Source organism: Lontra canadensis, unplaced genomic scaffold (assembly GCF_010015895.1).
Source record: "Lontra canadensis isolate GAN:19392208 unplaced genomic scaffold, GSC_riverotter_1.0 scaffold20, whole genome shotgun sequence".
NCBI lineage: Eukaryota > Metazoa > Chordata > Mammalia > Carnivora > Mustelidae > Lontra > Lontra canadensis.
In genome coordinates this window covers 22,877,107-22,902,919 of record NW_022631014.1, presented here as the reverse complement: position 1 = coordinate 22,902,919, position 25,813 = coordinate 22,877,107, and the positions used below count along the sequence as shown (strand labels likewise).

At 45.0% G+C, this 25,813-nt stretch overlaps 1 protein-coding gene across 1 annotated transcript in view; it reads right to left on the bottom strand.

Annotated features, from left to right (window-relative positions):
- Window positions 1–11,257: 11,257 nt before the first annotated feature.
- Window positions 11,258–25,813, bottom strand: part of TRIM71 (tripartite motif containing 71) — a 65,154-nt gene continuing 50,598 nt past the window's right edge. The window contains exons 3-4 of the mRNA XM_032861303.1: window positions 16,077–16,211; window positions 11,258–12,714 (exon numbers count right to left, since the gene is read on the bottom strand). Of these exons, the coding sequence (XP_032717194.1) occupies window positions 11,263–12,714; window positions 16,077–16,211 (1,587 nt within the window). The 3' untranslated portion in view covers window positions 11,258–11,262. The remainder of the gene's footprint in view (window positions 12,715–16,076; window positions 16,212–25,813) is intronic.

The window sequence follows — 25,813 nt, the reverse complement described above, 5'->3', positions numbered from 1 at the left end:
AGCCTGCTTCCTCCTCTCTCTCTCTCTCTCTCTCTGCCTGCCTCTCTGCCTACTTGTGATCTCTGCCTGTCAAATAAATAAATAAAATCTTTAAAAAAATAAAAAAATAAAAAATAATAAAATTCTTTAATTTTCTGGTTGACCCATTCATTCTTTAGTAGGATATTCTTTAGCCTCCATGTATTTGAGTTATTTCCAACTTTCCTCTTTGGATTGAGTTCGAGTTTCAAAGCATTGTGGTCTGAAAATATTCAGGGAATAATCCCAATCTTTTGGTACTGGTTGAGACCAGATCTGTGACTCGGGATATGAACTATTCTGGAGAATGTTCCATGTGCACTGAAGAACAATGTGTTATTCTGTTGCTTCGGTATAGAATGTTTTAAATATATCTGTGATGTCCATCTAGTCCAATGTGTCATTTAAAGCCCTTATATCTTTGTTAATCTTTTCCTTAGATGATCTGTTCATTTCAGTGAGGGGGGTGTTAAAGTCCCCTACTATTATTGTATTATTGTCAATGTGTTTCTTTGATTTTGTTATTAATTAGCTTATATAACTGGCTGCTTCCATGTTAGGGGCATAAATATTTACAAATGTTACAATTGTTGGATAGATCCATCGGGTATGATATAGTGTCCTTCCTCATTTCTTATTATAGTCTTCAGTTTAAAATCTAATTTGAAAAATAAATAAAATCCAATTTGCCTGCTATAAGGAATGCCACCCCAGTTTTGTTTTGATGTCCATTAGCAAGGTAAATGGTTTTCCACCCACTCACTTTTTAAAAATTTTTTTAAAAGATTCTATTTATTTGACAGAGAGAGAGAGAGAGATCACAAGTAGGCAGTGAGGCAGGCAGAGAGAGAGGGGTAAGCAGGCTCCCTGCTGAGCGGAGAGCCCAATGTGGGCCTCAATCCCAGCACCCTGGGATCATGACCTGACCTGAAGGCAGAGGCTTAACCCATTGAGCCACCCAGGTATGCCCACTCCCTCACTTTAAATCTGGAGGTGTCTTTGGGTCTAAAATGAGTCTCTTGCAGACAGTGTATCAATGGATCTTGTTTTGTTTTTTAGGGTTTGTTTGTTTTAAAGATTTTATTTATTCATTTGACAGAGACACAAAGAGAGAGAGAGAGAACACAAGCAGGGGGAGTGGAAGAAGGAGAAGCAGGCCTCCTGCTGAGGAGGGAGACCAACATGGGGTTCGGTCCCAGGACCCTGGCATCTTGACCCAAGCCAAAGGCAGACGCTTAACTGGGTCTTGTTTGTTTGTTTGTTTGTTTTTTAAGATTTTATTTATTTATTTGACAGACAGAGATCACAAGTAGGCAGAAAGGCAGGCAGAGAGAGAGAGGGAAGCAGGCTAACTGCTGAGCAGAGAGCCTGATGTGGGGCTCGATCCCAGGATCCTGGGATCATGACCTGAGCCGAAGGCAGAGGCTTTAACCCACTGAGCCACCCAGGTGCCCCGGGTCTTGTTTTTTTATTCAATCTGATAGCCTCTGTCTTTTGATTGGGGCACTTAGCCCATTTACATTCAGGATAACTATTGAAAAAGATATGAGGGGTGCCTGGGTGGCTTGGTGGGTTAAAGCCTCTGCCTTCGGCTCAGATCATGATCCCAGGGTCCTAGGATCGAGCCCCGCATTGGGCGCTCTGCTCGGTGGGGAGCCTGCTTCCCTTCCTCTCTCTCTGCCTGCCTACTTGTGATATCTGTCAAATAAATAAATAAAATCTTGAAAAAAAGATATGAATTTAGTACTATTGTATTGCCTGTAAGGTGACAGCTAGTGTACTGTCTGTTCCTTTCTGGTCTGTTACTTTTAGGCTCTCTCTTTGCTTAGAAGACCCCCTTCAATAATTCTTATAGGGCTGGTTTGGTGATTGCAAATTCTTTTGTTTGTCCTGGAAGCTTTTTATCTCCCCATCTATTTTCAATGATAGCCCAGCTGGCTATAGTATTCTTGGGTGCATATTTTTCTCATTTAGTGCCCTGAATGTATCGTTCCAGTCTTTTCTGGCCTGCCAGGTCTCTGTGGATAGGTCTGCTGCCATTCTAATGTCTCTGCCATTGTAGATTACAGACCTCCCGTCCTGAGCTGCTTTCAGGATTTAATGAGATTTGTAAGTTTTACTATTAAATGTTGGGGTGTTGACTTATTTTTATTGACTTTGAGGGGGGCTGTGTGTGTCCCTTGGATTTTGATGCTTATTTTCTTCCACAAATTAGGCAACTTCACTGCTGTAATTTGCTCCAATATGCCTTCTGCCCCCTCACCCCCGCTTTCTTCTTCTGGAATCCCAATTATTCTAATGTTGTTTCATCTTATGGTATCACTTATCTCTCGAATTCTCCCCTCGTGATCCAGTAGTTTTTATTTTTATCCTGCAGTTAGAGCCTCCATTTTTGATTGCATCTCATTAATAGCCTTTTTTATTTCGATTTGGTTAGAAATTATTTCTCCAGAAAGGGATTCTCTAGTATCATCTATGCCTTTTCCCAGCCCAGCTATTATAATTGTCATTCTGAACTCTAGTTCTGACATCTTATAACATCCATGTTGATTGGGTCCCTGGTAGTCAGTGCTTTTTTTTTTTTTTTTTTGAGGGGAGTTTTTTTTGTTTTGTCATTTTGTCCAGAGAAGAATAGATGAATGAGAAAACAAAATGCTGAAAGGGTAACAACTCCAGAAAAATACACACTAAACAAATCAGAGACCTGAAACTTCCAGAACGTGGTTGCTTTTTTGTTCATGGAGTTATTCTTGTCTCCTGTTGAGTTTGTAGGTGTTCAGCCTGCTTCTCCCTCTGCCTCTGCCTGCAGCTCCCTGCTTGTGTGCCCACACATGCTCTAATAAATAGATCTTTACAAAAAATAAAATGTTTTACCAGAATGTCTGGCTGGCTCAGTGGGTGGAGCATGTGACTCCACCTCAGGGTTCTAAATTCAAGCCCCACACTGGCTGTAGAGATTACTTAAATAAAAATCTTTTTTCTTAAAGATTTTGTCAGAGAGCATGCGAGTGCACAAGCAGGGAAAGCAGCAGGCAGAGGGAGAAGCAGGCTCTCCACTGAGCAGGACCCTGAGCCAAGGCAGACGCTTAACAGACTGAGCCACCCAGGTGTTGAAAAACAAAACAAAAATCAAGTCTTAAAAAAACAAACCCAGGGGCGCCTGGGTGGCTCAGTGGGTTAAAGCCTCTGCCTTCGGCTCAGGTCATGATCTCAGGGTCCTGGGATCAAGCCCCGCATCGGGCTCTCTGCTCAGCAGGGAGCCTGCTCCCCCCCCACTTGCCATATCTGTCAAATAAATAAAATCTTTAAAACGAAACAAAACAAACAAAACCAAACCCACAGCAGTCCCTGCCATTCCCAACTAACTCTTGGCAACTAGTAATCTGCTTTGTCTATTTATTTGCCTACTTTGGCTATTTCCTGTATGTGAAATCATGCCTGGTCAGCTTCTCTCACATCTTCCTGGTTCATCCACCTAACATGATGTCAATACTGCATTTCTTTTTATGGTCAAGTTATATTCCATGGTAAGGACATACATCTTTATGCAGTCATCAGTTCACATTTTTTACTTCTTGGCTCTTATGAATAGTTACTATGAACCTTCACATACTAGTTTTGTGTGGACAGGTCTTCGATCCTCTCACAGATACACACATAAGAGTGGCACTGCTGGGTCCTGCTCAGCTTGAGAAACTACCAGATGGGTCTCAAAGTGTTTGCACCATTTTACATTCTCATCATCAATGTATGTGGGTTCCATTGACCTCTTATGTCAGGTGGTAGCTGCTGTTCACTTTCCGGAAGGGCTGCCTCAGTGGCCAGCTGCAAAGGAGAGTAGTTACCCTCAAGAAGTTTGGGTCTTTCCAGGCCTACTTCATTCAGTGGAAGAGACTGAGGGCACTGGGGGTGGGGACTAAAGGTGAGGTACTGATTATTCTAGAGCTTTCCTTCTCATTTCCCTCGGAAATGGGTGCTTCCTGCCTTATTTTCTTAACAGCTTTACCTGAGTCTTTCAGAGGATTAAGAAGATTCCTTTCCCTTAAAAAGTACACCCATCCAACTTTTTACATTGGAGAATGTCCCCATTGTGTTCAGTTAGAGGTTAAGAGGGAAAGAACTGAGGGACCTGGAAATGGAAACAGAACAGGGACTGAGGCTCGGGGTCCATGAAGTAAGTTACATTCCCAGCTTGAGTCTTCAGGAAACTGCTACTCACAGTGTGTCTCGATTTCAAGGCTGAAGGTACACAAAAACTTTAAATGCTCACTGCCAACATGGGACCAAGTGAAGGAGAGCGCGGCGGTTCCCTACACCAGGTGCTGATGTTTGGCACTTACACAAGGTGGTTCCTGTACTGGCAGGTAAGACCTTAGAACCCCCATAAACACTTATCTCAGCAGGAAAGGGACACGGAACAGGAGGAAAGCCATGGAACCTTGGAACCCAGTGCACTGCTCACCTCCAACCACAGGGCTACTTAAGAAGAGGCACAGGCAACAGGTGAGCAAAGTTGGGGAACATTTAGTTCCAATGAAAGATGAGGTCTCCCAGTGAGCTGTGCTCAAAAGAAGTCTTGATCCACCTGGCATCTACAGTACCCTGCCAAAGAGTAAGCTATTCACTTTTTCCCCAGGGCCAAGTTTAGACCCCAAAAGTTGGTCCCCTCCATCCCAGGCAGCACCTGCACCCGCAGGGGAGGGGCATCCACGGAGAAGGGGACTTCAGTGAGCTGGACTGTAACACTCGACCCTCTACAGGGACATCTGCTCCTGAACTCCCCAGAAGATGGACCTGGGGCTGCCAAATCCCCGACACCCCCAGACTCCACAACTCCAGATGTGGAAACATTCAAGCTACTTAGCATTTCCTCTATTTTAATACTAGCGTTCACCTTTTTGGAAAACCCTGCATGGACCCAATGTGGCCCATACCAGAGCGTAACCTCCAGGTCACCCTCCTCACAGATCCCCTTTCTGTGGAGGACAATACATGCATCCTTGTTCATTCTGGATTAAAGGATCACACAGATGCAGATTTCCATGGAAAACCCTCTTGTTTATTTGATTAAACAAAAATAAAATAAGCTGCATAGGAACAATTTTAAAGTCCAAAGAGACACCAACTTTATTTTAAGGCTGCAGTAGCTGATACAGCATCTCCTTGCTACCTTCTCCAGCCTTCTCTGTGGACCACAGTGATACATTCAGAAGCCTTGTTAGCTAACACACGAGTTTTCAAACACTTCCCATTGGTTCTTCACCTGCTCATTGCCTGTCATGCCTGCAGCCTGCAGGATAACATCTAAGACTTAAAAGTAAAAATTCAGAGGGTGGAAAAACACACCCCAAACAAAAAACCACTTTAAAGGTTTGGGAGGAAATCTTTGCTCCCCCATTCTTCACTTAATTGATAGGATCTGCACCACCACTGCAATGCCCATTTTAAAAAGTGTCAAAAGGCAGTCAGCACCCCAGATGGGCTTGCAGGAGCTTCTGTGGCCCGGAGAGTTAGTCTGGTGGTGCGTATTCCTTACATGAGGTCTGCCTTGGACAAATTAAAAAAGTTTTTTAAAGGCTTAACTTAGTCATCCTAACATCAGGCAACATGCCCATGTTAATCTCTCCAATTCTGCATTCACCTTTCCCACAAAACAAAAACAAAAAACAAAAAATAAACAAGTCATGTGTTCTACACTTAAAAATTATTTTGCTGACTGGGCATGACAGCTAATGGACAGTATCAAGCAAGATTTAAAAAAACAAAAACAAAAACAAAACAAAAAAACCCCTACCCACCCACCCACCCAATTATAACTAACATGCTAGTTAAAAACAACATCCCTTACCCACCACCCACCCTCTCACCTGCATTGATTTTAGGGGAAAAGAATGGGGGCAGGGGAGGAAAGAAACCATACCACCCTAAAAACAAGAACACCCCAGAAACGTGAAAAATCTTCCTCTGAAGAAAAACTACACAGACTGCTAGAAACAAAGAACTATTCCAGAGCTGGTTATTCAAAGAAAGTAAACACTTTGCTACACACGTTAACATTCAGTCAGTGTGCTCCGAGATAGAGCCTTAAGAAAAATACTACCTGAGCTTGTAAGTTAATACAATCATTAAAAGGAGGTCTAAGACCATGTGGATACACAAAACTTTTAGAACCATTACTGGTTAAATGATGGATGGAAAACATCCCACCAGGCTGGCTTGTTAACCCGTAAGATCAGTTTTTAAAAAATAGACATCACTGAGGTACTGCTTCACTGTGACATTTTAAACCAATTCCGCAATCATTACAGTGGTCTTAGGACCCTCTCTTCCAAGCAAAACAAAACAAAACAAAAACGAGGGGAGTAAGAGAGGTGGAGAGGCAATACAGTATATCATGGTAATGTGCTTCAACTTCATCAAGTATTTAATTAAAAACAAAAACCAAAAAAAAAAAAAAAAAAAGAACAACCCGTCAACATGTTACCTTTGGTAGAAAACAAATTAAACACAAAATGAAAGAGCAACATGCACCACCAGTCACCGCTCAGTAAAGCAATGATGGTCGAAATGGCCTGGTGATAAACATCCTGCTGGGTCCAGAAAAGGTACAGATACAATCACGAAGTCTAAAGGAGTCGTATTCCCTTCAAATATTTGATGTTTCCAACAACTAGACCTTAGAATTGCTCTGAAAAGGGTAGATTTGCAGACATTCAAAATACAAAATATTTTTCTCTTGAAGAGAGAAAGAGACCTAAAGGTCTTTATTTGCAGGTTAAGTCCTCAAATAGGTCAGATGAACCAGTAGTTTCAATAATACTGAACAACATAATTCCTATGGGGGGGGGCAGATTGGTAAGTAATACTTGGGATTTAGGATGACATTTGCCTGAGTACAGGAATATTTGGTTTCGAGGTTTCTTTTTCAAGATCAATCAAATGTTTCTCATGGGAGAAATCAGTTCTGGATTTATCAAAATGTTTTCTTCTAGAGCTAAAGGTGGCTTCCCACTCCTGCCCACACCCCTGTGGATTAACACTATGCTTTTCAGAGACCCATCAGATGTGAACATGAGGTAGATGACTCTCGCCAAAAGTGAGGTAGAAACGAAACAAAAGCAAACGGTGTGGTGTGGAGCTACTGTGTGTGTCCTGTGCCCCCGGCCCGCAGGAAGCCAGGGAGAGCGAGGCCTCGGGAGGTCCTTGCTCTACGATATCCTCACGTGCGAGCCAAGTATGAGAGTCTGACTTTTATACAGCCCCAGACTGTTGGAAAATTCGTGAGGTTTTAAATAAATACCTACATACTTTTTTGGCACCACTGGATTTTTGTTTTTAAACAGAAAAAACAAGCCTAGAACTTTGGCATATCTCTCACTACCTAACAGAACACAGCAACTGTAGAATCTTCCAAAGAGGAAGACACATACAGAAACAGTATTCTGCTGCTTCAAGCCTAAAAAGACTTCCCTCCTCAAATTAAGCTTTGGCTTAACTAGAATAAAACAGACTGAGCCAATCTCAAGCCATTCTCTTATAGCTCCATCACAAAGTGCCTCAAATCTGGCAACTTTTTTTTGGCCCAACACACAATTTAGATTCTGTTTATGGTACCCCTGTAGGTGTTTCCCCAAATAAGTTAGACTTAAAAGGGCATCCATTCATCAAAGATTAGTGCACTTGCATCCTGCCTGGGCCACTGGGCTCCAGCCAACTCTCGTGCCAATTGCCAGCCACCAGAGAGCAGAGGTTTGAGACAGTATTGCTTCTTGTGAACAAATTTACAGAGAAAATTTTTTTTTAAGACTAACACTTTTGAAATGTTAACTGTCAACCAAAAGTGGTTTTTATTTGTGGGTTACTTAGATGTCCTTTAGCCATCTCAACACCCAGACTTACATATCCAAATCCAACTGGCATCTCCACACACACACTGACCTCATTTCCTGCACCATCCCCGCCACCTGCCCAGATGAGACACACATAGGAATGACCGGCTGAATACCTCATCGACTTAACAGAAACAGTTTATACTCCTCTCTCGTAGTCCCTACAACCTTTTCTTTTCACCATGTTCAAGTCTCTCCTCCTCATCCACCCAATTCCTACCCACCCTAGCATCACTCGACAGGCAGGAGATAGCCAGTTAAAAACCCCAATTTTCATCAGCCTCACTCACACTAGAGTTCCAAATGTTGGCTTTTCTCCTCTTTCCTTGATTTGGAGCATTCCACATCGTACAATAAACACACTCCAAAGTGCTTCGCACCAGTCCCTGTGGGTCAGGAGTCAATCATGGGCAGCCACAGATGGCCAGTGTTTTAAAAACAAAAGCTTCCCATGTGTGACCACATTTCTCAAATGGCCGTGATGCACAGTTCTGGGTGCAGAAAAGGTGAGGAGATGTACCACTACTGAGAGGAAAGAGGCAGCATCGTACACTTAACTCATTTCAGGGGAGGACCTACTAGCTTTGAGCCTGCAAACTGGTCAGTCTATTAATTAAGACCCGATCATTTCAGTCAAGTGTGGAAACCCTGGCTTTGCAACCAAATCCACAGAGAAATGCTAACTACACAGTTTTATGTTACTGCTATTCACCAAAAAAATTTCTCACTCAGGTCCCATGATTCCCCCACATCCGGGGGACACTGGGAAGGACAGATCAGAGTGAAGATGGGAGAATCAAAGGTAGTAACTACCCAAAGTAACTCATCCCGGGTTTCTGAGAACGCTTCTAAGAAATTTCAAGATCCATTTCTTCAATAAAATTTTGTAAGCATTTAAAACCAGTTGTCTTTGGTGTTTAAAGGGTGGTTTGTTGGGTGGCTGGGGGTGGGTGGGGATTGAGGGGTGGAGGGGAGGAAGATCAGCACCAAGTTATTTCCAAAATAAAAAACAATAAAAATGGTTTAATTACACAAAGTCTTCACCAAAGAACATAGAACCTAGGGGCAAATAAAAGGCCACTGAATAGGAACTGGGGAAGAATTAAAAAATAAATGCTTCAGCAAAAGAAAAGGTGGTCTTAGAAAGTAAGATTTCCTGAAGCCTCCTTGCCCTGAAAAACAGCAGCTGGGAGGGAGCAGTCTGACACGACTTTCCAGTTTTGGGATCCTGTATTGCATGCAGTTCTCCTTTATGAAATGAGTTTGTTCCCATTTTGGTCATTCAGAAACCCCAGAACTAAAGCAAGGACGACACAGGGTACCCTGAAGTGGTAAATGCTGCCCCCCAAAAAGGGGGGTGGGTGGGACAAAAAACCCAATTTGATTGACTTGCTCACTCCCCCCATCAACTCCTTTTCTTTTGGGATGACAAAAATGAACTGCTCCACAAGTTCCTTCTTCCAGTTCCTTTAAAACTACATCTCCACTGCAAGGGGAATTTCTCCAAAATACAGGAACAGAAACTGATGTTAGTCCTTCTGTTTGAACAAGAGGTTTCCCTGGTAGCCCCCGTCATCTGAGAGCACCTCTGGCTCCTGAGGCACGCTCCTCCAGAATTTGGTTCTCCTTCAGTACCTGGGGGAATGCAGGGACCCACACAGGTTCTCGTAAGCAGATCAGCTCTGCCTACTTTCCACTTGAAAGACAGATAATGCCCAGAAGCACAAGGCTTTGTACCCAAGTCCAGCTTACTGCAAACCAACCCTGTAAAGTGACGGACGCCATCCCACAGTTCTGCAGCGGGAGCCTGGCTTCGATTTTCATTCTTTGGTACCGAGACAGAGGTTTAACAAAGATATTACATCCCACATTTTGGGTTGGGACAATTTGGTCTACAAATTTTTTACATTCAAAGGCCTTTGGGGAGTAAATTCACGTTAACCATGAGGTCCTACTGCATGGCCCGGGAGCAGACCACTCTGGAAGACGGACCCGAGCAGAGGGTGTAGGGATGGGTTGTTCCTATCCATTTGACTTTCAAACATTCTACTTCCCTGAACTTCCAAAGCAGGAAAAAAATTGTGCTTTTAAAGGAAAAGTTCATTCCTTGGCCTATTCTTCTTAGAAAAAGAAACACCTAACATTATCGACAGAACAACATTCAAGCTGGGGTCAGGGACTGACCTCCACCCTCCCGCAGACATTGGGGGTAGTCTGCTGCTTTCTCATGCTCTCTACGGACCACCTCGGCACATGCACATCCGCCCACACTCAAGTCCACAGGCCGGGCAGGTCTGACACCCTCTTTCTGAGAATGAGGCTGATTTTCTTCTTCCTTCCAATGAACTTTATAAACAATAACAAGCTAAGAATACTTAACTTCTGAGAATACTTTTAATCGAAAATCCTAAGCTACATCTATTTTTTAGAAACCGAAGTGTGAAAGAAAAGTTTCTTTGGGTGGTGGTGTACGCTCCTCAGCTTTACTATGTTGGTGTAGACGGCTCAGTCACGCATGCACACACGCACGCACGCACGCAGGCACACATGCACACCAACCCTTAAAAAGAAGCAAAGATTACATACCCTAAAACATGAATAGAATAGTCTGCTTTTCTTGGCCTGCAAGCCACAGCCACATCCACATCCACGTCTTCTAAGAATAAGAAAAAGATGCTGAACAGGGTGATAAACACACTGAGGTATTAAAGGAGAACACAGAAAAGTTCTCTGTTGCAGCATTAAAAAAAAATTTTCAAAAAAAGATTTCTTAAAAAGATCAAGATCACAACACAATCTAATCCCGTAACACAGTATTCTCCAGAACACAAATACTCTACAACTCAGCATTTTAAACCTTATTTTTCCACATTTTATAGTTTTTTTTTTTTTTGGTTTTTTGTTTTTACTTAGTAGTTCTTTCATGTTTCCTTGGCTCAATCTACAGAGTACACCCCACCACACACCCAGTGCCCCCCCAGCCACAGAGACACCAGGCTTGTGCATATCACGCCCCACAACGGGTCAGAGGGGAACGTGAACTCCGCTGAGTGAGGGTGGGGAGGAGGGCAGAGGGCCTGCTGGAGAAGGAAATGTAAAGATTTATGAGGTAGATAGAAATTATCACGTCACAGGCTCAATCCCTGCAGAAAAGATAAGTACATTCATCTGTAAAAAAATAAAGATGAGGTAGGACTTAAGCAATGTTGTACTCTTCTTGTTCTTTTTAAACAAAAGAAAAAAAGAAATTTCCCTGAGACTGTTTCTTCTTTGAAATTCAAAAGGACAGAGAGAGAGAGAGAGAGAGAGAGAGAGATGCACGCACAGCCCAAACACAGAAGCCTAGAGAACGTGATCAGAAGATGAGGATCCGATTGTTGCCAAAGTCCACCACCACAATCATCCCGTCGGGGGTGACCGCGATGCCGGACGGGCGGTCCATCTGCCCAAAGCCACTGCCCTGGGCGCCAAACTTGCACAGGAAGCTGCCATTGGACTCGAACATCTGCACGCGGTGGTTCCTGGAGTCGGCCACGATGATGCGCCCCTCCTGGTCCACGGCCACACCCTGTGGGCGCAGGAACTGCCCATTGCCCGTGCCCTCGGAGCCCAGGAAGCGCGCGGACTGGCAGTCAGGGTGGATGACCAGGAGCCGGTGGTTGTTGAAGTCCGTGACCACCAAGTGGCCCTCGTGGTTGAAGGCCACACCACGGGGGGAGTCAAAGTGCTTCCAGAGAGCCCCCTCGAAGCCGTACTTATTCAGGAAGACGCCATCTGGCCCGAACAGCTGGATCCGGTGGTTGCGGGTGTCAGAGACCAGGATCTTGCCCTCAGAATTCACCGCCACGTCCCAAGGGTAGTTGAACTGCCCATTTTTGGTTCCCTTCTCGCCGAACTTGAGCAGGAACTGGCCCTCAAACGTGAAGACCTGGATGCGATGATTGTCCTTGTCGGCCACCACGATCCTGCGGGAGGCATCGCAGGCCACGCCAGCTGGCCGGTCGAACTGCCCGGGCCGGGAGCCCAGGGTGCCAAATTTATGGTGGAAGGTGCCACATGGCTTGAACACCTGGATGCGGTTGTTGCTGCGGTCGGCCACGACAATGTAGCCCTCCTTGTCCACACTCACGCCCCAGGGGCGGCAGAGCTTGCCATCACTGTCGCCCTCGCTGCCAAAGCTCAGGCCTGGGAGCCCGATGCCCACGTAGCTGCGGCCTGACTTGACCACCACCTTGAAGGGGCTGTTCTCGATGTGCTGGTTGCACATGGTGACCGACACCAGGTGCTCGCCCTCCAGCTGCGGCCGGTAACTCACCACGTAGGTCCCGTTCTGCTGGTCGCTCACCTCGGCACCAAACAGGTTGCCATCAGGGCCCAAGACCACGGCTGACATCAGGTCGCCCCCAGAGAGGCGAGGCTCCCCATCATGGTCGTAGCCAATAACTGTGAAGGAGGCCACCTTACCCTGGAGGGCACGCTTGAGGCCATCCCCCGTGGCTTTGGTGAGTGGCGCGAAGGCCCCACTGCTAACGAAGCCAAACGACTTGATGGCGAGGTACAGGGCCTGGTCAGGGGGTGTGAACATGACACGGTCGTCTTCCTGGGGCTGCAGGAAGCTGCGCACGGTCTTCAGCTCCTGCACCTGGGCCAGCATGCGGTCCCGGGCCAGCAGGACATCCAGCGCCCGGCCCTCCTCCAGCACCTGCTGGACGGCACTGATGGTGCTCTCCAGCTTGTTGAGGCTCTGCCGAAGCTTCTCCACCTGCAGGTACAGGGACTTGGCTTTCACCTGGCGGATCTTCTCCACCTGGGGGGGGTGGGCAGGAAGACAGGAGGGAGGCTTTGAGGCAAGCAAAAGCAACAACATACCAGGCGACAAGGACGATAAAGGAGATGAGGGAGTTGCCCTCAGACACACCCTGAGGTGAGGACAGGGCCCACAGAAACCACTGGTCCGTGCTCTTCAAAAATGGCAAAGATCCAAGGACAAAGGGAGGCCAAGGAACGATGCCAATTACGAAAGATGACTACAAACAGGACAGCAACTTTCAGCACAGGATCCTGGACTGGGGGCAGCTGTCATTAAAGACTATGCTGGCGCACACCAACTAGGGACCAAGGGACTAGACCCCAGCATGCTGTCAGCATTGAACTTCCTGCTTTTGAGTAACAGGGATGATGGAACTGACTGCCTTTGCTCAGAGGAAATAAACACAAAAGTGTTAGTGGGTTAAGAGGCATCCTGTCTCCCACATGCCAATTTACTCCCCTTGAATCAGAGTAGGATGAAAATAGGGCAAAATGTAAATTGGTATATCTGGGGGAAAGGATACAGGGAGTTCTTTTATTATTCCTGTCACTTAGAAATAAAATGTAAAAACTAAGAACAGTCATATCACAAATGTTTACTGAGGACCTGCTTTATGCCAGACACTGGAGGTACGTAATGACTAGTACAGATGCGGTCCTCGCCCTCACCAGCAGACTTCCCAGGGGACTAGAGCACAAGGCCAGGCAGCACTCCCCAAGGGTGGAATTTTCAGTGTAGCCACAGGGCCTCCAATCTCTTCAATGATTTCTCCTCTGCTCTACCGCCCTGCCTCACCCCACTCTCTACTCTCCAAGAGAGAGGGAAAGAGGGAGAAAGGGAGGGAAGGAGGGATGGAGAAGACCGACTATGTGTGAAGAAAGTGAAGGGATCCGATGAGAACCCAGTTTAAGATCACAGCCCGTACCTCCCTGCCCTGCCACACACCCCATTGTGCTCTTCTATCTTCACAGGGAGCCTAAAAGGCCACACACACCCCAAATTTGGAGACAGTAAGTCTTTGGAATCACTGGCCTGTAGTGTTTCCAGAGGCGCCCTCTAGACTAAATTGCTGTAATCTATAAACCTGAATTCTGACCTCACCTGCTAAAATAATCCTGCTTCTCAGGTTCTCTGAACCCACAATCTGGGAAGGTGGGATTTTGTGACCAATGAAACAGAGCCACTTCTCCATTCTTTTGCATTAAATGGAGAAAAGTCCTCTAATTCGAAGTGATTTCCCTTGTGAAGGGGATGAATGAGTGTCCCAGCTGATTCATGCCATTATGTAGACAGAACCAGGACTGCTGAGAGCTCTACTCCTCAGAATGCCACAGAAAGTCTATTTCAGAATACAGCTCCACTACTGGGGAGGCCCGGATTTCAGTCAGATTTTGGTGGCACGCGTGTGTGCGTGTGCGTGTGATGTGATTTTTGGACCCATTCATGCTTTTCCATCTGTACACTCTGGAAGCAGGACACGTTATGTGCAGAGGGCCCCACGTGGAGACAGATCAAAGAAGCTTTGTCCTCTGGTTTTTCATTGGGTCAAACCTCTGGGCTTTGGTCTGGATTTCTCAACTAGGCAGCTGCAACTAATCCCACAAGGTAGCCAAGTCCACTGGAAATCTCTAAGCCACAAGCATGAGGAAGTGCATCTAGATACCCACAGCTGGATCCCCTGGTACTCAACTATCTTCAGTAGCGGGAATGCAAGAAAAAAAAGATGTGTAATGAGGACGTAGGAGGGCAGAGACGAGCAGGAAGGCTTTGCTGGGAGGGGCAGAAAAGTCAGTAGGTATAGTAATAAAACATATAGACAATGACTGAGGTATATCCAGAATGAGCATGCATATTTTGGAGGTTATCTGAGTTTTAGAAATGAAACAGAAACAAAATGTATTACACAAAGAGATTGACTCTTCTTCCCCATGGATCTCCAAGACTCAAAAACTTGCTTTCCCTGTCTTCTGCAAGAGAAATGCCTTTAGGGAAAGGATAGGAGTCAGCCTCACAGGAGGGAGGGTACCTAAGGTAACTCCTCTGCACAAAGGCCTTTTCATCAGCAAATCCAGAAGAGCCAGTCTGTGGCAGAGTTCACCAGGGAGCTCTCAGGTTGCACAAAGTGGGCCCCTCTCAGTCATAATTAACATTCGTGGGTGGCATAAGCCTGGCAGACTGTGGGGGCATGTTAGTGTCTGGAAACCACATCAGGCCCACAAAGGTGCCTGGATGAAGTATGTGCTGAATTAAATCTTAAAAATTCTTTAATTAAAAAAAAAATTTTTTTTTTAATCTGACAGAAAGAGATCACAAGTAAGCAGAGAGGCAGGCAGAGAGAGAGAGAGAGGAGGAAGCAGGCTCCCTGCTGAGCAGAGAGCCCGATACGGGACTCGATCCCACGACCCTGAGATCATGACCCAAGCTGAAGGCAGAGGCTTAACCCACTGAGCCACCCAGGCGTCCTTAAGAAGTTTTTCTATCCAAGGATTCTTTTCTCGTTAAAAGGCAACTGAGCCATCTTCTTTGAGAGGTCAGCAGAGACAGAGGGCAATTAGTTATGTGCTAACTAAATGGAAAATGCAACGCAAAACCCAACACAGCCTTCCAGAACATTTTAGGGCATGGTGATTGGTGAGGATCGCTTTCAGACACTGAGATCCCATCTCTACCTTCACAAAGTTCAGATGATTAAAACAAGCATGCACACACCTAAGTGCACCCTTTTTAATGAGCTATGTGTATGGTCTTATTCATGCATTAAGAGAATGGCAATACAGAGTTGAAGTGGCTGGAGGTACTGGTCCATTCATAGGCACAGTCTCCCCTCTTCCTGGGGCAGGTAAAGACAGAGAAGAAAAAGCTGGGCTGAGGACTTGGGTGGGGAGAGTCATCTTTCCAGGTGATACTTATCTCAACAGCACATCAGCCTGCTCCGCACTTTACTGCTACAACAGAAGAAAGGGCATTCGCTTGCTGCCCTCCCTAGTGGGAAACTGGTTTCTGGCAAGGGGTCAGGAAGTGCAACCAGGCAGGAAACCAAAAATAGGGACTCGTCCCAGCAGCCTGCTTTCATAACAGTCTCGCCTGCGCCCCCTTCTGCCTCGAGTGTGCACGACAAAAAACATGAGGCTCCTTCTGGTTCTTGGACACCTGACTACTCCTAAAAAACCTTGTGGCTTAAGCGCTTGGACGGCACCCACAATGTTACAGGGACTCCTGCATCTTCCTGCCAACAAACTTCATGGCAAACCTCCAAGTGTTCTAAACCGCGAGCTGGGATCTGGGATCTGACAGGAGAATTCTCGTCGTTTTGCCGCAGTTCACAGAAAAGCTGCTGGCCAGCCAGCAGCACCCATTACCTTCCACAGCAGCTCGCACTCCCGCTCCTCCAGGGCCTTCTTGTGCCTTGCCGTCACAGCTTTGACCTCCGACTGTACCACCTTTGCCTTCATCTCCACCTGCTCTGCCACCGTCTGGGCCTGCTCGATGCTCAGCTGGAAAAGCAAGAAGAAGCTCATTGCATCAGGAGGACCTCCACGCCTCACGCAAAGCACTGAGTCTGCCTGTCTCAAACCCGAGGAGCTAATAACTCCCTAAGGCCCGGGACCGCCTGATCCACGTCTCCGGACAGAAAGCAGCCTGCAGAGAGAGCTCCGCATCTGTCTGAAAGTAACTGAAGGAGCTGCTAGCAAGCGCTGGGTTCTTTGTGAGGGAAATGACATCGACACGGTGAACGTCAGCCCTCCCTATTAGGAGCTACTCTGACACCGTGAAACCAGTGTAGTTGGGTCCAAGCCGCAAAGTGGGAACAAGGATTGGATGTGAAATGTACTACCACGCCCGGCACACGAACCACTTCCCACAGACGTTCTGGCCTTCCTCGACATGGGGGAAACCCTGCAGGTGGGCACAGCACTCAGGTCAAGGTGCGTCATAGCCGCAGGCCAGCAGTTAGCCACCATGCTCCTGTCAAGTCATTAGCAGCACTGCTCATTCCAACCCCAAGTGACACTGGGGATACTGTCCGAACTGCCAGGGAAACCATGCAGGCCATGCCCTCTGATCAGTCAGCTTGCCAGATCAGTCAGCTTGCCAGACCACTCCCGCACCACCACACGCCCCACTCTGTCCCACCAGCCCTAGGTAAATCAGCCAGTCTAATCAAAAGTATTATTGCTCATAAAAAATTAATCAAGACAGAAGGCCCAGTGTTTTCATTAATATTACATGATGTGTTTTGAAAAGCCACAAGGATTTCTTTGAGATACTGAGGTATTAAATCAGGGATTCCAAACTGCTGATGATGCAACAGGTCTTAGGGTGTGTGTCCCACATCAGGAGGGGCCTAGAGAAGCACTGAGGGTCTGGAGCCTGGTGTGGGTTCAGGAACTGCTCACAGGTGACCAACCCTGAGTACGCCCTGGACCGAGGGTTTTCAGCTTGTGGAGCACATCTACCTGAGGCCATCTTGGGCAAAGCAGGCTGGACGGTCATCCTAGGAGTCAGGTAACCCAGTTCCAAACCCTAGTTCCACGTCCTACTACTTGGAAGGCTCCAGACAAGTGCCTTGCTTTCTGCAACCTCGACCGATAGGAGGAAAAGACAGGATAACACATGGAGGGAGCTCAGCACAGGAGCTCAGAGAGTAAAAAAATCGAGGTTACCAACAGTGCTCAGCTGAGAAACATTGCAGGTAAGACCACAAGAATCCTTTTCCATCATCCCACCTAACTCCCGTCATACAGGTATGGTCATGTACCTAGACCTACTTACATTTCTTAACCCATTTTGCTTGTAAATTCTGGTAAAATAGGTAGAACATAAAATGTACCATTATTGACATTTAGCACATTCCATAACTGGGTAAGCATCACAACCATCTAGCTCTGAACACTTCCATCAATGAAAGGAAGCTTCCATACCCGTTAGGCAGTCTTTCTCCATCTCCCCTCTGCTCCCCCATGGCAACCGTATTCTGCTTGGTCTCTACACTGCTGTCTATCCTGGATATTTCACAGAAAGGGAATCAAACAATACATGAGGAGTCTTATTTGTAGGAACATGCTTTCCATTCAACAGTTGTGACTCATTTTGTCACTTACAACTGGGGACACCCCCTTAATCCTATCAAGAGGAAACGCCAATGGCACGAAAGTCACACCCACACTGCAGCTGCCCCCAAACCACCCGTGGCTGCCATGGGCTAACTGCTCAAGGCATTCTCTGCCCCAATCCCTGTGAGGCTTAAAGATCAGAGGTGGCACTTGGGTCAACCTGGAATGCTCACAGACAGATGATCCATGGCCTGGGATGCCTTCTCTTCCTGAGCTAGCTGTGAAGGACGCCGTCCCGTAATGTTTCTGTTCCACCTTTACTATCCTGTCCCAAGTGTCATTACATACCAAACTACATGGGGCCTAGGTACATAGCCACTGGGTTGTAGCAGGAACAATCTCTATATAATTTACACTTACTAACATCTACAGTCATAACCGTATTTATCAAAGGAGGAGGTAACTATACTGGGTTAAATATGGTCTCCCCCACATTCAGGCTGATTAGTTAAGAGGAAGTCATACTGGACTGGAGCGAGTCCTAAATCCACTTAAGGCCAGTGAGACAGGCACGCAGAAGGAAGACCACATGAAGACAGATGCAGAAGTTAGGAGTGATGCCGGTAACAAGCCAAGGAAAACCACAGATCACCAGCAACTACCAGAAGCTTGGGAAAAGCAGGGCAAGATTCTTCCCTACAGCCTTCCGAGAGCACAGCCTAGCTGACATCCGGACTTCGGTCTTCTAACCCCGGAACTCTATGAGATTAAGTTCCTACCGTTTAAGTCACCAGTTTATACTGTAATAGTAGCCCTAGGGAACAGTAGACAACAAACTGAATCAGACAAATATCCCAATGACCGAAAGGTAAGAAAAATGAGACTGATCCATCAGTGAATGCCGTACGAGGTTTCATAACAGACTTGGCAGATTTCAAACGTCTCAGGCAGTCGGGATTGATTTAGAAGATGGGAAACCTCACTAGACATTTCAACAGAGGTGATTTAACATAGAAAATAGGGCTGAGCGGGAAACGGAGAACTGCCGGGGTGAAGGGCACACGCAGGATGGCAGACGGACGATGCCACCGCTGGGCCCGGAGAACAAAGAGAGGAGAGCAGGGGTTACAGGTAGGGACCAGGGGCCATGCCTAGCTCCTTCTGGAAGTCGCCGGACCTAACCTCTCTGCTTCTGGTGAAAAACTGCTGCTGATAAGAACAGGAAGTCAAACGGAAGAAGGAAGTCCCCTTTCCCAACGTCCGGATTTGTGGTTTGAAGGGCTGCGGCCCCAGCACTACAGGGAACTAGTGTGAAAGCGTCGGTCATGAGGGAGAGAACCTATAACCCATACACCCTGCCTTTGGACGTGCCGGTATTCTTGGGCACTAGCTGGTGTCCGAGTCAATACAGGACCGAGGCAATTAAGCCTTTGCCCATTTATTTCTCAGCTTCCTCAATGGAAAGCAAAAGCAGCCAAATGCTTTCTATTTATACCAATGCCATAGGACTTAAACTAATTCTCCACAAAAACCAGAAGAAAAGGAGTAACAGGTCTACCTTCCTGCAGGGCAAGAATTGAGAGGAGACTGCAAGTGACCACCCCCTCTGTGTAGTAAGTGGGTTTACATAGCAAACGTCTTTCTACTGTCCTCTCCCCTTAATGTCTCCTAGCCAGGCTTGCTCCCTTGTGTTTCCTGCCAGGTCCCCAGCAGGCCCTTGGGCCTGGAATTTTAGGATAGGAACGGTTTCTTCCGTTTTTCAATCAGCTGGAAGGGGTACAAAGCCCCTTCTGTAATTTGAGGGATCAAGTGTGCAAGGATAGGATCATTCCTAGGGTTAAGAGTCATAAAAGCCCTATGTACAGAGACAAAAAATAGAGCTTTCTTTTCCAAATCATACACAGTCTTGTCAAGCACTGCATTCCAAGATCTGCAGACCAGGACCTGCTAAACTAGTTCCCATTATCTAAACAGGGCATTTGAAGGAAACGAGAGGCAGGTGGGGTGGGGAAATGACAGGTAAAAGAGCTAAGTAAATTTCAAAAACAGAAATATACAATTTGCAATTAAGGAGGGAAAATAAAAAATACCCAATAAGCATGGGCCTTGGGTGGGTGGGGGGTTGCCTTTTAGAAGTTAATAGATCCAATCAAACAGCTGAAAGCTGAGGGCCTCAATGTAGGCAGACCAATCAGTGCATTACAGCTGAGGGCAGGCTACTTAGTATGGAGGAGGGGGAGGCTGCCTGGGTTTCATAGGCAACAGCACAGAATTCGATTCATGATGTCTGCTAGGGGAACCTGGGGAGGCCTGACGATTGGTACTGAAAGTGTTCTGATAGGGGCGCCTGGGGGGGTCCAGTCAGTTAAGCTTCTGACTTCAGCTCAGGTCATGATCTTGGGGTCCTGGGATAGAGCCCCACATCTGGCAACCCATTCAGTGGTTAGTCTGCTTCTCCCTCTGCCTCTGCCACGCCCCCTGCTTGCCTGATCATCTCTCTCTCTCTCTCCCCCGCCCCCCGTTGTCAAATGAATTAAAAAAAAAAAAAAAAAAAAAAACCTAAAAAAAGGGAAAGAAAAAAGTGTCCTGACAGGCAGAAGATGACAGAATGCATATGTCATCCATGAACTCACAAACCACAAAACCAGATATGGGAACTACTATCATTCACTCTACAAAGTGTAATTTTATCACATTTAATATCTTTGAAACTATGATTCATCTTAAAACTGTCAGTAGGCTTTTCCCTTTGTTAGGTGTATATAAAGTAAATGTGCGTATTACAATCTGTGGTGTCTTAAGTGAAAAATCAAGGATCTCTATGTGGAGAGCAACTATATTCTTGATCGTGATTACAGATACCTGCCCCACAGGGTCAGTGTACCTTATGCAAAGCTATAATTACAAAAGCAGCCGAAATGTTACACTTCCAGGAAGACTCAAAGTGAAAGTCACAAAATGTTTTAAAAAGCAATACAAGAATGAGTGGGCACCCTTACAATACCAATGAGGCATGCTACAAACATCGTTCACGCTTCCTTTGTTGTAGGTAACTCTAGACCCTCATCAGGGTAAATTCTTTTTACAGAACTAAGTAGAATTAATTGGGAAAATTTACTTCCGGGTGTTTTTTTCTAGAACTAAGCCACTCAAGCTAAATACAGACAAGTAGTGAATCTTCTCAGTGTTTAACTTATGAACTGTGGTTCGGAGTCAACTGTACATCTGACACTTATAATTTAATAATGGATAAACATCCCTGGTTAGCTGAAGAAAGGGAATGGAACTCCTAAAAGTTTTTTCTAAACAGAAGCTGGTAAAAGAAAATGAAAACACACAAGTCTCAAGTTGTACCGAGTTCGATCTATTGTAAAAGGTCACAGATACTCATTAAAGGTGGTGTAAAGTTAGTAAGAATGTCAACCTGCCTGCACATTTGGTCTGGTCAGTGGCCTTTACTTTTGGGATGTGTTCTTGCTTATTCATTTGGTCCAAAGGACGCTTCAGTGCCATCCAAGCATGGTGCCCAAGGAAGAATGAAGGACGCCAAGCCAGTCAAGGGCCCTTCCCTGAAATTTTACAAATGGGGGTTCCAACCTCTCTCCCTCCACCCCAAAAGGGAAGAGGAGAGGAGAAAAGAAGCTCACTCTTTCCCTGAGGATGGCTCTCTGGAAAAGTTCAAGACTGAAGAGATGCCCATGCATGCCAACCATGTTCAACAGCAAGAATGAGGTCACCATGGAGAGAGGGAGAGCTAAGTAACAGAGTGCTGGCTTCAAGGTCCAAGTTCCTAGACACCTGAAGCCTGATTCACCCATATTCTCCTACCCAGTCACCTGAACCTGTCCATCTCCTTTCATTCTACAGCAACCAAGGATCCCAATTAAGACAGCAGGGGAAAAATAATAAATAGGTCATGATGTATTAAAATTCTTCAACCATTTCATCTCACATCTGTACGCATTGTGTGCAAATGCTGAGAAAGGGGGTAGGTGGGAGCACAACTACCTTCCATATGAGAGTTGATTGTTATTTGTGGGTTCAAACTGCAAGTCCTCTACTCATTGTTAGTGTGACTTCTGGAGGGTTACTTAATCTCTTTCAAGAAAAGTTTTCTCTCTGCAAAGTAGAAAGAATGACACCCAAACCTCAGGCATTATTTACAGAAAGTGCATGTGTTCAGTGCCCTTGGTAAACAGGGACCGTTAATTCTTACTGATGAAAACAGAAGGCCTATGGTTAATGAGACCTGGGATCTTGAGCGCAGCAATTACATTTTGTTCTTCGTATTTGTAACAGTTATTTTGTAATAACAATTTTGAGATTTTTCTTATCTACTTTCTGGGCTAGTTTATATAAATTCAAATAAAATAGAAGGCATTCTCCGCATTCCTTATGGTCAACTTTCCATCACAGCAAGGAGTTCCTGCAGGTTACATGGTCTATTACAGTGACTGAACAAAAACAGAAGTTAGGGGAACCAAAGTAGTCCAGAAAGTCTAGATGAACTTACATTTATATTTACAAAATTAAAAAATATATATATGCTAAGTCATCAGGCTTAGTCGTCCTAATTTTTGTTCTAAATGGTGTATTATCTATCACTTTTAACATGAAGAGTGCTAATGTTTCCTTTTTTAACCATGAAAGCAACTTATGTCCAGTAAAGGACTAGTTACCCTTATCATGGCTATTGACTTTTGACTAATATCAGATGAAAAGTAACAGAAAGGTCTATCTTATTTAAGGCTATAGTGAACTTGGATAAAAACTCCCCAGCAAGTGACTAAAATTAACAATACAGGAAACAACAGATGTTGGCAAGGATGCGAAGAAAGGGGAACCCTCCCACACTGTTGGTGGGAACGCAAACTGTGGCAGCTGCTCTGGAAAACGGTATGGAGGTTCCTCAGAAAGTTAAAAATAGAACTACCCTATGATCTGGCAATTGTATTAGTAGGTATCTACCTAAAGGACAGAAAAACACTCATCTGAAGGGATACACATACCCTGAGGTATATAGCAGCCTTATCAACAACAGCCAAACTATGGGAAAAGCCCAAATGTCCATCAACTGGTGAATGGATAAAGAAAATGTGACATGATACCCTCCCCCACACAGGAATATTACTTCGCCATCAAAAAGAAATGTAATCTTGCCACTTGCAACTATGTGGACGGAGCTAAAGTGTATTATGCCAAGTGAAATAAGCCAGTCAGAGAAAGACAAGTATCTTTCACTCATATGTGGAATTTAAGGCACAAAACAAATGAACATGTGGCCAGGGGGGGCGGGGTGGGGGGACCACAAAAAAGAGAGGCAAAAAAACAAGAAACAGACTCCCAACTATAGAGAACAAACTGAGGGATACTAGAGGGGAGGTGGCTGAGAAAATGGGCTAGACGGGTGATGGGGATTAAGGAGGACACACTCATTACGGAATCACTAAATTCTAAACTGGAAACTAATATTATGTAATTATCTTGTATGTTAACTAACTGGATTTTTTATTTATTCATTTGAGAGAGACAGAGTGAGTGAGAGCACAAGCAGGGGTTGGGTCAAAGGGAGAGGGAGAAGCAAACTTCCTGCTGAGCAGGGTGCCCGATGTGGGATTCCCTGAGACCATGACCTGAGGTGAAGGCAGACACTTAACTGACTGAGCCACCCAGGTGCCCTACCTAACTAGAATTTAAACAAAAACTTCGAAGGAAAAACAAATAAAACTCCCCTGCAACTGATGTGTAAGACTGGATTTTGGCCAATGGATACAAGAAGTATTATGCAAGCCTTCTGGGAAATCTCTATAAAAGGCTGGTGGTCCAGGATATACATGTGTTATCTTGAGTTCTAGCAGCCATTTGTGGCTAAAGGGATGAATATCAACACCTCAGTATGGTGGGGTGAAGCGGAAGGATTCTCCAGGGACTATCAGTGTCTCCAGACTAAGTTTTTTAAATAGGAGAGATTAAAACATTACCTATTTAAGCTACCGTATTTGGGAGGAGAGTGAAAGCCTGTTACTTATGGCTAAATTCATCTCCTACCTGATTAAAATGGAACAAAATTCTAAACTATGACAGAAAGCACATGAATGGTTGCTTGAGGACATGGAAAAAGAGGATAAAGGATTATGGTAAGAATTTAAAATGTGGGCGCCTGGGTGGCTCAGCCATTAAGCATCTGCCTCCCGCTCAGGTCATGATCCCAGGATCCTGGGAGGGAGCCCCGCATCGGGCTCCCTCCTCAGTGGGAATTCTGCATCTCCCTTTGTCACCCCCCCCCCCCCGCTTGTGGTTCCCTCTCTTGCTGTATCTCTGTCAAATAAATAAATAAAAATATAATGGAAAAAAAAATTTAAGAAAATGTTAGAAAGTGATGAACATGTTTCTTCTAACCTTGACTGTGGCGATGTTTTCAGGTGTGAAATACATGTCGAATGTATATTAGTATGCTTTAAATATATGCAGTTCACGGTCTATCAATTTTCCTTAAGAAAGGTGGAAAAATTTTGCCTCAGTCCCACCATAATCAGTAAAACACCACTATTTATATTTCGGCCTATTTCTACTCCCTCACATAATCTTTTATGCATGGTTTACTTGTTTTAAGTAATTTTTCTTAAAGCAACTTCAGGTTCTGCTAATTACAGTTAACACTGCTTTATAATGTGGCCATAAACATTTTATGAATTTAAGGGGCTAAAAAACCCCACCTCCTATTGCTGACCATTTACACTGGTGCGATCCACACCTTCAGGATAAAGGACATGGTCTTGCAGATTCCTGTAAGAGAAGCAAGTTCCTGCCATATTTAAAGCTCTGATTATTGTTCAAAACATGTTCTCCTACCCAAAAAGATTAAGTGTGATGTACATACTTTGTTACTTACCCAAAACAGTACTCTGGTGTCATTTTAACTGGCCTATTGCTCAGGTGAATATACCTGTGTTATGTTTGCATTAAGTAACTGGACTGTCCCTTTGGAAGATGCCTGCACTGCTTTCATTCCTTCACCTGTTCATGCCTTCCTTCCCAAAAGTTGGTACTTAACTACTGTGGTCTTCTCAGAGTAACTATTTCTGTATCCCATTTTCTAGTAGTTTTTTTTTTTTTTTTTTTAAAAGCAGGCTCTATGCTGGGTTCAAAACCACCAAGATCAAGAGTCAGGTGCTTATTAACAAACTAAGCCATCCAGGTGCCCCAGTTATTCTCCATTTAATAATATGCACAAATTCTTGGGGCTCCTGACTGGCTCAGTCAGAAAAGCATGAGATTCTTGATCTCGGGCTTGTGAGTTTGAGCCCAGTGTTGGATGCAGAGATTACTTTAAAATTTGAAAAAAATGCACTTAAGTTCACAAGTTTCCTGTATCACTTTTTTTTTTTTTTTTTAAGATTTTACTTATTTGACAGACAGAGATCACAAGTAGGCAGAGCAGTAGGCAGAGAGAGAGAGGGGGAAGCAGGCTCCCCACTGAGCAGAGAGCCCGATGTGGGACTCGATCCCAGGACCCTGGGATCATGACCCGAGCTGAAGGCAGAGGCTTTAACCCACTGAGCCACCCAGGCACCCCTCCTGTATCACTTCTCATCTTAGAATGCTTTTGTGTCTTAATCTATATCTACCTTCAGTTTGGGTATCTTTTTTTTTTTTTTTTTTAAATACTGGTCCCGTTCCTTTTCATGTAAGAATACTTTATCTCAGTTAGGTTTTTATTCTGGTGTTTGCTATCATAATTTAAACCTATTAAATCTATGCCTTTATCACCTCTTAGTTTAATGTCTTCTTAACTTATTAACAAAACATAAAGCCTATTTACAGAATATATACTCTATTTCTTGGATCTGTCAATTTGCCAGTACAAGCAAGCAATATTTAAAAGCTCCCAAATGACTTATTTAGTAGTACTACGAAAAATAAATTAACAGCTTAAAAGACCAATGACTTCCAAATCAAACTTGCGATTTAAAAGTTCCCTGTAGGGGCACCTGGGTGGCTCAAATGGGTTAAAGCCTCTGCCTTCGGCTCAGGTTATGATC